The following is a 14,050-nucleotide window of genomic DNA, read 5'->3' as shown; positions in this document are numbered from 1 at the left end:
CAAAAGTAATGTAAGGATTCCATCTAATTTTTCTGACATACCAAACATACTTTTATAATTCAATTCTATTCCAATTCTGATTCCGATTCCAATTCCAATTCCATCAAAAACTATTCAATTATACCAAACGAGGCCTTAAGGCTTCCTCTTATTAGGTCTTCGTGTTGGGTATTGATCTAAGTCCACCAAATTCTTAAAGTCCAACTCATGTGTGGTTGAATTAAATACCTATAGGTGAGGATGTACAAAAATCAATCCATGCCAGGATTCATCCTAACCTATGGTGGGCTCAATATGCATACTCGATCATTGGGTCATCTGAATATTCTGGCCGAGTTTTGGCCATAACCCGAAAACTATTTTAAAAGTAATTTTAAAATATGAAAATAATTTTATCAACCTATGAAAAAATATAATTATGATTATTTCAATACATTTTTTTATAAAAATAATATTGGAATTTAAGGTGATAATTTTTAAAATTATATATAATTAACAATTATCAATTATGTTTAGGTGATATAAAGTTAAAAAATTTTCAAATTTTTGAAAATATTAGAAAAATTGAAATCATAAAAATATCCATAATCAACATAAAACAACATAATACAAGAGAAATATATAAGTAGATCGGATGTATCACGTTATTTGTAATATGTCAAATTAAAATGTTCCAAGTAATCTAAATAAAATTTTATATGACATTTTTTAAATTGATTTTATTTTTATAACATAATGCATACTTAATTTTTTTTTCTCTCCACTATTATTAATATTAGAATCAATTTATATTAAATTAAATATCATCTAAATGTTATGTTTTTATTAGACAGACTGCAAATGACATGATATACTCAATTCACCTAAGTATTTCTCACAATACATAAAAATATTAAGTAAAATAATTAGTTTTAAAAAAATGAAAATAAAAATAAAACCTTAGTCCTTTAATTTATACAATGTTTCATTTTGACTTCTTAATTATAAAATATCTTTTCAATTATTTAACTTTAATAACATTAGTTTCATCAACTAACAATTGTTACAATCAACTTTTAAATATTGATAATATATTATCAGACGTTGACATATTACATTTATTTTTTTAAAATAACCATAATTAGAATAAAAAATAATCATTTAAAATTAATGGTGTTGGGGTTAAAGGATTAAAAATATACTTTATAAAATAAATAGGTCAAATTAAAATCTCACATGAAATTAAAGAATTAAAAATATATTTTAACAATAAATAAATAAATAAATAAATATATATATATATATATATATATATATATATTTGACCTTAACTTGGTGTCTTGCCCAAAACTCAGCCCAACAAGCCTGATTGCCTTAGGCAAAACTAGGCTACCATGTCACATGCACATTTCATAGAGATTAGGGAGAGCTTGTCATTCTTGTGTCTAACCTATTTGGATCTAAATTAGTCAAAGTTCGAAGGATTTTGAATATCGGTTGCACGTAGGTAAAAAGTAGCAGCAATTTCAAAAACATTTACCCTTCCTTTAGACAGGGAGAAAAATTCCTAAAATAGTAAAAATAGGCAATGCCAAGTTTAACAAGTTTTCTACAAAATTAGTTGGGCTTTTTCTAAAAACAAGTAAATATTGTTGGCCCATTCAAGAATTTGAGCCCAACAACACTGATTGGTCCCCCAGGGGGGTCCCTGCTATGAGTCCTTACAATTCACCTCTAAATGTTTCCTGGTTTTTTTTTTTAAAAAAAAATCTAAGGGTTCCTTCCGCCAATTTATTATAAAAATTAAAAACTCTACCCAAAAAATATAAAATTAAAAACATAAAACTTCTATTGGTATTGTATTGATATTAAATAATGTTGTAAATAGCCCAGTGGTTAAACATGGATCTTCTTTAGAGACGAGACTTTATGGTTTTGGGATTGATGATATACTCTCACAAGATACTGTGTTTTTGTGTGTGTGTATATAATTTTCTTAATTTGTAATATCAACAAAAAATCCGTTATGCTATTATAATTTGCAAATTATCTTCTCATCAAATGACATGGTGATTACCAGCCTGTATTGGTCCTAGTAGAAGAAGTTACTATCATTTAAAACATAAAGAAATTGGATTTTCTCCTCTGTAAAGAAAAGCAGAGGAGAAACCAGTGCAAATTTGAACTGCTACATTAAATTTAAAATTTAAATTTAATAATTTTTAAAGATATAAATTTAATTTGAAAAGTTTGAATTTGCAGTGCAATGTAGAAAAAAACACATCTCAAACACAAGGTTTCATGTTTATTTTCGCCAGAGGCTTTGGAAACTACCATTTTGCCCCTAATTTTTTAGTTTTTAAAAAAAGTCAAAATGAATTCACGCATGCATCTATCCCCTAGAACCTCATTTCCAATGCAAAGTGAAAGAGAGGAAGCTGAAACCCTCACTCTCGGACCTTCCTCCACCGTCTTCAACTTGTCGCCAACTGCTAGAGTTCCGAATTGCGAGTTCTCCCTCTTCCCAACTTTTCGTCGTCTTCTATGTTCTCTACTCTGTCTCCTCTATTTTCGTCTACGCTATTAGTGGTGCATGAAGAGCTAAGTTTCCAGAGCTGGAGGTTCTGTTCGCAAGCTCTTCTTCTTCCTGGTTTAGCACTGTCGACTCCTTCCTCCTCCATTTCTCACGAGATGAAAGCGGGCAGCTGTAAAAACATATCATCAGCTGTAAAAACACTAAAATGTTACTTTGCTTTCAGACTCTGATCACAGGAACCACCGCGTTCCTTCGCATTGCATTTCCTTTTCAATCAATGCAGGTTACCTTCGCGTGGACAACTTTGCATCAAGAACTTACATAGCTTAGTAAGTTCAAGGAAATTGTGGTAAAAAATATTGGGAACTCACACTTGCTAACATTCACATCGAGGATTCGCTTTCTAGCCAAAAAGAAAAAAAGAAAAAGAAAAGAAAAGAAACATTGGGGATTGACACTTGTGAAGGGCATGACATTCTGAGTTACGCGAACTAGTATATTATATTTACTGAGTAAGCGACTTCACTTTCCATATTTTTAAAAAATAAAAGTGAAGTAGGCGTTCACATGTAACCACCTTCCCAGTGAATTATTTCAAAAACAAAAACAAAAGAAAACTAATTTACTCAAATGAATTCCCACGCAATCGCCTCCTCTAAAAGCTTGATTCCCACATACACGGTTTCTTTTTATTTTGCTTTAAAATGATCTATTTTTGTGGGGGGGGGGGACAAACTCGGTTCCATTTTCCACGTTTTTTAAAAATAAAGGCAAAAGCAATTACATTGTTTGATTCGAGTGAAGAAAGTGGAAAGATTTTGCTCTCATTTCCTTCTTTGGTTATTGAAAATAAAAGGGGGGGGGGGAGGGAAAATTTTCTCAAACATTTTATCTCCCTCCCCTCTAAAATGGGGAGCTATGAAAGGAAGGGTATAATTTTGTTATATTATGACTAATTTACTCATAATATATATTCATAATCCAAAAATGCCCCTCCCCAAATAAGATGAACACGACTTCTTTTTTTGCATATCCCTTCCTCTGTACCTTCAAGAAGATATGGACTGTTCAAATTTAATTCGAATGGTTTATATTTAATATCTTTATTTTTTGTTTTTATTTTATAGTTATTACAATAAAAAAATTATAAAAAAATTTAAAAATATGATCATCAATCTGGGTAGTCCAATTTTAATATGAATTATCCAAATTTAATGTTAAAAATTTATAATTTTTATTAGTTCACTATTCAGATATAGTATGGACAATGTATATTTTAAATTTTTATTATAATATTTTTAAAAAATATTTTTTCAACAGCATGTTAGAAGATTATCTTTTCTTTTTGGCAATCTTTTAAAAGATTATCTTTATTTTTAATGTCATATTACTAAAATAAAAGTTTATTAAAATTATAAGAAATAATTTTAATATTGCATGTGTTACAAGTTCTAATGGCCCCATTTCATATTATATTATACATATATATATATATATATATATAATGCCAAGCTTATTATTAAAAGTTGAATGCATTTTTTTATCCTTATTTTTTAAAAAAATCACAAGTATAATTTATTAAATATTTATAAAAAGTAAGGAAAGATAATTTTAATAAGATAAATATATAATTATTCATATGTAATTATTTTTTCTCCCCTCTCTCTTCTACCACAAACCAAACAAAGTCCCTGCCTTCCTCTTCATTAAAGTCCCTTTTTTTCCCTCTCCATTAAAGTCTCTGCCTTCAACCAAACTAGATTCCAACATACACGGTTCCTTTTTCCCTTGCATTGGAATGTACGCTAAGGCTTTACTTTTCTTGAGGTCACACTCTAGTTGCTATTTTTTTGCTTTTTATTATTAGTGTGTAATACTTTTTTATATCAACAAAATGATCTCTTTTTGACAAAAAGAAATACGCGATTTCATTTTCCATATATTTTAAATAAAGGCGAAGGCAATCATATGGTAACGGCCTTCACATTGAATTATAAAAAGAATTCATCATGGATTTAAATTTAAATTTAAAATCTTATAATTAAAAAGAATCCATCTTCAATTTGGATTTAAATTTCGGTAGTATTAGAAAATTTAAATTCACAGATAACAAAATAAATGAGATGAAAAATGAAAATGGAAAGACATGAGAAGATTAGAATAGCTAGACCATTAAATAATTAGAATAAGATGCAAGAAGGATTTAAAATTAATTGACATAATGGTTTATAACATTATGTTAATTTTAACTATATGTGTTGGTTGTTTTCATATATATTGTCGTTAATTATAACTATAGAATAAGTGCTTTAAAGTATTTTTATTTATATTATTTCATACTATATGAGATTTGAAAAAATAGTTTATGTATATAAAAGTTATTTCATACCATCATATTTTTTTTTTATCTTAAATTGATTATATATCCAAGAGTGTTCAAAGTGTTATTTTTCATAACCTAAATATTTATAATATATAAGACTTCTCATATGTGTGCCATGACATAATCACTTCTATATATTTATTTCCATGCTTATTAATATTTGGATTAACCACTTCATTCATGGCATATTATTGAAGGTTATTAAAAATAGAAATATGAATGAGCATAAAGAGGAAGCCATTAAAGTTATCTTTAACAAGCTTCACTCAAAAATGAAGAACATAAAGATAAAGACAAAGATGATCTTAAGTGAATGAAAACATACAAACTTCAATCCATCATAGCTTTGGTCTTGATAAGTATAATATTTTTTGGCTTTTTAATCTGTATGTTAAACTTATTGTTTGGTATGAAGCTTCTTTCATATAAAAACAGACTTGTAAAGCTTTCCAAAAACATCTATTTAGCATATAAATATATTATTATATCTTTTGTTGAAGAAAAGAACCTGAAACATAAGCAGGGCGAAGGGATCACAAACAAAGTGATTTTGTGGGTGCAAAGGATCACACGCAGTGTATAATATACAAATTCATTTGGTATGAAGTTTCTTTTATATAAAAATAGACTTGTAAAGCTTTCCAAATACATCTATTTAATTCAATATAAAATTTATATGAAATAGTTATGGGTTTTCAAAATTGGTTTTTGAAGCTTCCAGACCTGCAGAAATTTGTTCTTGATCTTTGCTCACTATTTTGCTCATATCTCTTTATATACATTGCATTTTCTACTGGGTTTTATCTCTTTGGAAACTAGACATCTAGATATTTCCAAGCATAGGTCATTTGCCTAATTAGATGTAAATTGAAAGAGTTATAACTTTTAGAAATTGACCCATACTTTCTTGTCATCTATACCGATATAAACTGTTTATTCCCATATAAGTCATCATTGGTTCATAACTTCTTCATACCAATACATTAGCTTCACACCCGTTTGTCCATTTTATACCCCTATGTCTGCGCTTGTTCAATTCATACCAGTATTTTTGCCTTATACCTGTATATTGACATCATACTGCTATGGATATTCATCCTTAAGTATAACTTTTGTTTATTCATCCTCATACCGATATCTTGCTTCCATACCGGTATAACCCATTCTTATCATTCTTATTCTCTTTTACTTGCATATATTTTCATTGTGGTATGAATGATTCCTCAGGGTATATTTTTTACACACTGGTATATCGCTTGAGCTATCACTGTCTTTTATGTAAAGACATTCCGATATATTTTCTACATACCTATATGTTGTTCCTCAGTAAGATTTCATATTCATATCGGTATCACTCACTCGTACCAGTATATTTTTGAAGATTTTAGCCTTATTTCTATTCCTTTTATAGAGCAATATAGAGCAATTCGAAGCTTACTCTAATCTTAATTCTTTCAACTTCCAAGTGTTGTGTTCATTTTTTTACCAATCTAGAATTCCTTTTAAGCACAACCATGTGTTAGATTAAACACTTATCCAATCTTTTAATTGATCATTATACCGATATAACTTTGCTCTACCAATATTCATCTTAAATGTTATCTAAGCATTAATATGCATGAAAGCCTTTGCATTTGCTTTTGGATGTAGCATAAACTTGTCAGAAAAACTACCATTTTCTACTATCCTTTTGGGTAATAATACCATCGTAAAGCTACAAACCTACACTTACATCTATAATGTTGAAGATTGAAGAGCAATGAAAAATTGATTGTGCCAAATGAACACTCCATAAGATGCAACAAACAACTGAATGATTCTAGTGGATACTTCATGGATACAACTGTAAATACGATTCATTTATGAAGATGAAAAAAAAGGAGGAGCAGCCATCAATTGTATTCAATTTTTTCAACCACCCTATGCTATTATCTTATATGATTGTATCTCAATATATTTATCTAATCAATGAGTGAGTTTGTTTTAGGATCACTTTGTGATAAAAAAAAATTCTCTATTATTTATTTAAACAGACTCAAGATCAGGGGATATATCTTAAGTGGGTGCAAAAATTATCTCTATAAGAAATAGAGAAATAGACTTGTGAGTTTGAAAAATTATAAGTGGCTTCACCGGTGTTCAAATTGAGCTTGTGAGATTTTTATAAAGGAGAGTGAGACAAACATTGAGACTAACATTGTATTGTGACTTCACAAGTTTGAACTTGTGGTTATAGTGAAAAATCTCAAGAGATTCCTAAAGACTAGACATAGGGTAAATGGATTGGACTGAGTTGGGATAAATTCCCTGTATATTGCTCTTTATTTCTCTCATTTTCATTAGCTCTATTTATCCTCTCATCATTCATCTTCAAAGTTTTTGAAATTAAGAGCTCTAAACAAAAAATTGAAAGATACTCAATTAATTCCCTCTTGGGCGGCTATCATATCTTACAAAAAATGCAACAAAAAAAAAAACATGAATTTAGATTTGGGAATCATAAATTTTATGCAAGGTACGTAAAACCGGACCGGTCATTGAACCGGTCATGACACTGGGTCACGGGTTAGTGGTTCAATTAGGGTTGAACCGGGGTTGAACCGGTGGCAAACCGGTCATGATTAAAATAATACAATTTAAATAAAAAAATATTAATTATAAGAACATTCAACCAAATACAATACTTCAAATATCTATCCTTACAATGACAACCTTTCTATCATATGATTAACATGTCCATGGTAACTAATATTGACCAACACCAAAGTCATCATTAACTTCATTCAAATCTCCAGGCATTGAGACATTAGGACTGGAATGAGAAAAACCAGAACCACTAGCAACATCAGGCAAAGATGGGGGCTCTTGAACATTCATATATTCATCACCTACAATACAACAAATAGAAATTAATACTAATGAATGGCATTTCAAAAAATTCATATACTTGTATTAAACATGATAGTAAATTTAATAAACCTTCATAATCCCTCTCAAGGATTAATGGAGTAGCTATGGTTTCATTGTGAATGACACTTTCAAGATTTGCAACTTCTTGAGAATCAAACTCAGGAGCTGGCTCTTCCTCTTCTTCAGCCACCCAAAAGTCAATTTTGTCAATTGATTCATAATCAATTGGATCATAACTTTTATTTTTCCTCAATTGACTCCTTGAAAAAAAATAAAATAATCAAATATGATAAACAATAATAAAATTCATATTCAATTATAAATTATAAAAGCATTGCCATTTAAAACTCTAATTTTTACCTATGCTTCAATCGCAGATTATAATTTGTAAAAACTAAATCATTCAATCTTTGATGTTGTAATCTATTTCATCTTTTGGTATGGATGCGTTCAAACAAACTCCAATTTCTTTCACAGCCAGAAGAAGAAGAAGTTTGGCTAAGAATACGCATTGCAAGAGTTTGCAATTCTGGAACAGAACCTCCATAGAATGACCACTATTCATCTGCAAATAAAAGACACTTAGTTAGATGTTAATCATATAATAACTAGAATTACCATGGACATGTTAAATAATAAATATGAATACTCACAAGGATCTAATTTCTGAGCTGCTCTTTCACATGAAGTTTTGTCAAAAGATTCTTTACGATCACGATACAAGCTCAATTGCTTCATCATTACAATATAATCAATTTCTTCACTTTCATTTGACTCAAACACATCAAGCATTGCATCCATTAACCTTCTCTTGTGAACAAAATTCTCATCATACAAGAATGCAGGATTCAACAAATATGCCGCTGCATGAAGATTTGTCTTAAAGTGCTTATCCCATCGAGCTTGAATAATGCTTGTGTAAGGCTTGTAATAATCTCTCTTATTGTTGAATGTTGCCTTAATTGCTTTTTTTGCCCTTTGCATGCCTTCATAAACATAAGGCAAAGAAGGCTTCTCATCTGAATCCACAATTCTCAACAACTTTATAAGAGGAGATACAACCTTCACAATTTCTAAGCAATCACCCCAAAAGCCATTATCTAATATGATGGCAGTAACAATTATTCCAGCTTAAGTCTTTGACAATTTGTGATCCACAAAGTGCTTATCAGTCACCAAAGCTTGCAAGTCATGCTTATGCATATATATGCTATGCAACGTAATAAATGTAGTAGCAAATCTTGTTGCACCAGGACGTACAATTTCTTTCCAACCCGATATTTTCCTTAGCCATGACAAGATCATATGATTATAAACAAAAACAGTTATCTTTGATGCCTTAGTTGCAAGTGCTGACACATTGTCCAAGCTTGCTATATCTTTTAAAGTAAGGTTCAAACAATGAGCAGCACAAGGTGACCAATAAATATTTTTATATTTTTCCTTAATCAACTTGCCACATGCTACATAATTTGCAGCATTATCAGTCACTACATGAACAATGTTCTTAGGACCAACCCACTCAATCACTTCACAGAACAACGAGAATAAAGTCCTAGCATCTTTTACCAAATCTGATGCATCAACAGATTTCACAAAAACCATTCCATGTGTAGAATAGACTAAGAAATTAATCAAAGTTCGCTGCCTCACATCTGTCCAACCATCAGCCATGAGTGTACATCCAGTGTTTTTCCATTTAGCCCGATGACTCTCAATAAGTAATTGACATTCTTTTTTCCAATCTGTCAACAAATTGACTCTAAATTCATAAGCATTAGGGGCTTTAAACCCTGGCCCAATAGAAGCAATAGCATCTATGGCTTTTTGAAATGAAGGGCAATCTAATGCATTAAATGGAATGCAATTGATGATAGCCCATTCAGCAATAGCCATTTTTGCATTGTACTGTGCTTCTTTTGTTGCAAACACACTTTTGATGCCAGGCTGGGAACCAGGAGTTGTCCTAGGGGCAAAATAATTCTCAACTGAAATAGTAGAAGCTTGCCTCTTATTGGCACCTCTCTCAGGGACTATCTTAATTGGAGTAGGAGCAATTGGATCATTAGTTTCAAGGTCCCCTATGTCTACTTGTTCTTGTTCTTGTTCTTTTCTATCATCAACCTTCCTTTTTCTCCCACCTTTCAAAGACTCTACCATTCTGTGACGTACATCATGAGGAACTTTTTTACAAGAAGCTACTTGACCACTTACACCAGCAAGATGTTGCTTCATTCTGTTAATCCCACCTCCTCCATAGCTTGATGCACAATAAAGGCAAGTATATATATTTTTCTTGCCTTCTTTTCTTAAGGCAACATGTGCCCAAGCAGGATCAGTTTTTCCACGCATAGATGGGGCCTCATATGTTGAATCATTACCACTAGGAGGGGGATCATTGGAATTGGAGGTAGGATTCTCATTTCTATCACTACTACTAGGATTACTTCCAATATCCATGATCAATGCAATAATTATATTTTAACCTGCAAGCTAAAATAATGACTAAGCTTCAATTTCATTTTTCCACACAAATGCTGATTAGTCATATTCAGTGTTGACTGCATAGTTTTCAAGTTTGGCCACAAAGAAAGAAGGAAAAATAAGAAGCTAGATATGCCCTATCTATAACATAGTGCAATCCGTAGTTCAAAATTAAGATAGAAAATCACAACATTTTTAAAATGCACACACAGTATGAACCTGAGCAGAGGATAAAACATGTGCCTTGAGATTGCAATCTATATAATAGCAATTCACGTGCAAAGATCTCATTTTCCCAACCAACATATATAACCCCCAAATCATCAACAAGATAAACAGATCACAGAGCAGGAAAAGATCAGAAAGCGCCATCAATAATCCCTATTTAATTTTAAAGGGCTTGGACATGATCGATCTACAAAGTCATGAAGCATAGGCTTGAGCTGTCAGATTCAAAGTCCTCTCCATACTTACTTGAAATATTAAACAGAACCATAAACTGACATTATATTGTCAAACAAGATCAAACACAAAATCATTACCAGAAGAAAGCCTAGATCCGAAGCCAAGATCAAACATTATATTATCAAAGCCACAGATGATTATGAAACTAAACTAGTACATACATATAGCTTCATTTCCGAAGCAATATAAAAGCACAAATTAACAGTAAAGAAACCTTAAAACTAGAAAAACACAAAACACCAGAAAGTTTCACACATACAAAATGATCTGCCGAACAAGCAAGAAACAAATCACGAGCAACAGAGTCGACCACTTAAGCTGAATCACGAAACAAAAAACAGAGTTGTGCACGATCAACAGTGACTAACCTGAAGCAAAATGCGAGCTGCGTACACCGAGCTGTCACGAACTGACCGGCTGAGATTTCAGATCGATCAGGCTAAGAGACGATAGTCGTACACTGAGCTAAAGGAGAGACCGAACAGCAGAGATAGAGAGAGAGAGCTGGAGAGGACGGATGGTCGGAGACAGGGAAAGGCGAGAGAGGAGGGTCGAAGAGTCGGACGCTGATTAGGGCGAGAGAGAGGACTGAGGAGAGACGGTAAGACACAGACGTAAGTCACGAAAGGGAAAGGCGGAAAGCTGGTGCTGTCTGGCTTCCGTCCGCGTCTGGGCTTCATACCATGGGCTCTGGATTTGGACCGAAAGAAAATTAAAAAAAAAAGAAATCCCCCAAAACGACGTCGTTTTGGGGATTTTTGTCTGAAAAATCATGACCCGGTTAACCCAGTCAACCCATCGGGTTATCCGGGTTACACTGGGTTGACCCCGGGTTGACCGGGTTACACCGGTTCACCCCCTCACCGGTTTAGGAGTAAACCCAGACCGGACAAGGGACCGGGTCACCGGTTTCCGGGTTGATCCGGCCGGTCCGGTCCGGTTTTCAATACAATGATTTTATGGATTCAAATGATGTATTTGATTCAAATTTAAATTCAAATCCTCATGCACACAAAAGCAATATTATTAAAATCAATTCTCACGTTATCACTTTTCCTAATTTCTATTTTAAAAAAATCGACATTTTTTTAATACAAGAAAAAAAAAAATCGATTCTAACCTATATGCGATTTCAATGTCACATGTGCTGCATATCGTTTTGTTTACCAACCACATAATGGCGCCTTGATAATTCGATCGGTCGTCATGATCGTGTCTGCCGCTTTTAATTTGTTGTCCAAAAAAGTCACTTTTGATTTGATGACCAAAAAAGTCACTTTTGATTAAAAATCTAAAAGTTACAATATCAGAATTTTTTTTCGATAAAATATCATAAATCATTCTTACACAGAAAAATTATTAAATATCGGGTGTACCACATCATTTATAATTTATTTAATAAAAATATAACATTCATGTAACATTAAATATAAATTAATTCTGACATTAATGATAGTAAAAAAAATAAAAAATTAAATATACATGCTATTATAAGAATAAAATCAATTAAAATAATGTCACGTAAAATTTTATTTAGATAACTTAAAATCTTTTAATTGCATATATCACAAATAACGTGATACATTGGGTCTATATGAGAATTTCTCCCTAATGGAACTATTCATGAATGATGACGATGATGTGTCAATAGTGGCTTAAATCATGAATGCGGATCATTTGGAGCACAACGACGTATTTAATGGCATTATTTTATTTTATATTTTTCTTATAAATATTGCATCTAAATTTTAAATTTTCCAAATTAAAAATCTTGAAGTCAGACTGAGTCTTGAGCCCTAACAAAAGCGACCACTTTCAAAGTGCTCGGAGCATTATTTTCTATTGGGATTGACATTGTCCTAATCTGTTTTGCCCTTTTTGTTTTTGTTTTTGTTTGATTGTCCCTCTTGATAATAGAGAAAATGAAAAATGACTGTTCATGACTTGTTATCAATAAATGTTTTTAAAATGTTTTACATTATATATAAATATAATTAATTTAAATTTATGAATAAATAACTTAATTTTGAAATTTCTGAAAAAAGAGGCTTTTATTTTTGACATATTATTTGACTCTTAATATTATGAATTATGAGTTCTTAAATACATTTTATTTTTGTTGACAGTTAAATTCATATTTGCATTATATATATATATATATATATATATATATTTTAACAATTGGATTCTTTGCTCTTTTTAATATATGAAGTTCAAGTTATGAAACCAAAAGGCATAAAATAACTCAAGCTAGTGCAGGGCAATGTGCATACTGAAATATTTTGCCAAAACGAATGTTCATGAAATATCGCAAAACTGATAGTTCTTTTTTTAAAAAAAAAATTGACATGGCATATAAGTATAAACGCACCCATATTTATTTAACAATAGAGAAGCATATGTAATTGGGAAATTTTAATCTTTTTTATCAATTATTTACATTATACTTTGAAAAACTCAAATTATTATTATTATTATTGGCAGAAAATTTTTATTATCTAATATCATACAACATTTTTAAAAAAACTAGTATTTCAACTATTTAACTTAAATATGAACATTGATTATAGATATTATTTTTAAACAACAACGATATTAAAATAGCAACTGATATGAAAAATTGGTAATGACTCAAAATTCTTTTATATTTTAAAATAATTTATGGAGGGAGAGATAGCGAGGGGAGAGAGTTTTTTTTTAATTAAATGGAAAAGTATTAAAACCTACATTATTTTATTATAAAATTGAGTTTCATTTTTTTCTTAAAAAAATAATATGACAGACATGAAAACAAGGTCTCGAACTGGGCCAAAAAAAAAAAAAAAACAAGAGGAAAGAAAACAAGGTTTCGAACAATTATATATCCAATCAACCGTTAGTTGTCACCTTCCTTGTTTAAAAAAAATTCTGGATTTGAATCTAACATTAACATGTTTATGTGTCGTGTGTCTCCTTTTTCTTTGAATCAAAGAGTAGGGAAAAACATTATTTTTATATTCAAGGGGGACAAATTATTTATATCGTATTTCTGTTATCATTGTTAGAAAAATAACAAAAGGGAAATTAAATGATATGTAAGGATCAAAAGATGGAATTGTCATATTATTTAAATATAAGTATAAGGAGTAGGCTTGCCAATAATATATAATATCCATCTTCAAATATTGAGGTACTTAAGTGACTAGAACTTTTGACACTCACACCAGCTTTAATTAGTAGATTAATCATAATTAGAATCAATAAATTTGAAAATTTAAAATAAGAAAAAAATGTTGTTTAGCAATTTAATCCAA

At 30.7% G+C, this 14,050-nt stretch overlaps 1 protein-coding gene across 1 annotated transcript; it reads right to left on the bottom strand.

Annotated features, from left to right (window-relative positions):
• Positions 1-7,643: 7,643 nt before the first annotated feature.
• On the bottom strand, positions 7,644-10,268 carry LOC129313845 (uncharacterized). The gene is made up of 5 exons (XM_054957250.1): positions 9,059-10,268; positions 8,462-8,908; positions 8,269-8,349; positions 7,878-7,988; positions 7,644-7,786 (listed from the first exon to the last, which is right to left on the bottom strand). The coding sequence occupies exons 1-5, from the start codon at positions 10,266-10,268 to the stop codon at positions 7,644-7,646; spliced, it is 1,992 nt and encodes a 663-aa protein (XP_054813225.1).
• Positions 10,269-14,050: the final 3,782 nt, after the last annotated feature.

This window comes from Prosopis cineraria, unplaced genomic scaffold, assembly GCF_029017545.1.
Source record: "Prosopis cineraria cultivar Desert tree isolate PC_DT_omini unplaced genomic scaffold, ASM2901754v1 PC6, whole genome shotgun sequence".
Classification (NCBI taxonomy): Eukaryota; Viridiplantae; Streptophyta; class Magnoliopsida; order Fabales; family Fabaceae; genus Prosopis; species Prosopis cineraria.
The sequence above is the reverse complement of the archived record's forward strand: the minus strand, read 5'-3'. Positions and strand labels throughout refer to the sequence as shown.

Bases quoted from the DNA above. Each gene is read 5' to 3' on its own strand.
- LOC129313845 (XM_054957250.1), bottom strand. From the start codon at position 10,268: ATGGATATTGGAAGTAATCCTAGTAGTAGTGATAGAAATGAGAATCCT. The intron at 8,350-8,461 runs GTGAGTATTCAT...CATTCTATGGAG, and splicing joins AGCTCAGAAATTAGATCCTT to GTTCTGTTCCAGAATTGCAA. The intron at 7,787-7,877 runs GTTTATTAAATT...GTTGTATTGTAG, and splicing joins CCTTGAGAGGGATTATGAAG to GTGATGAATATATGAATGTT.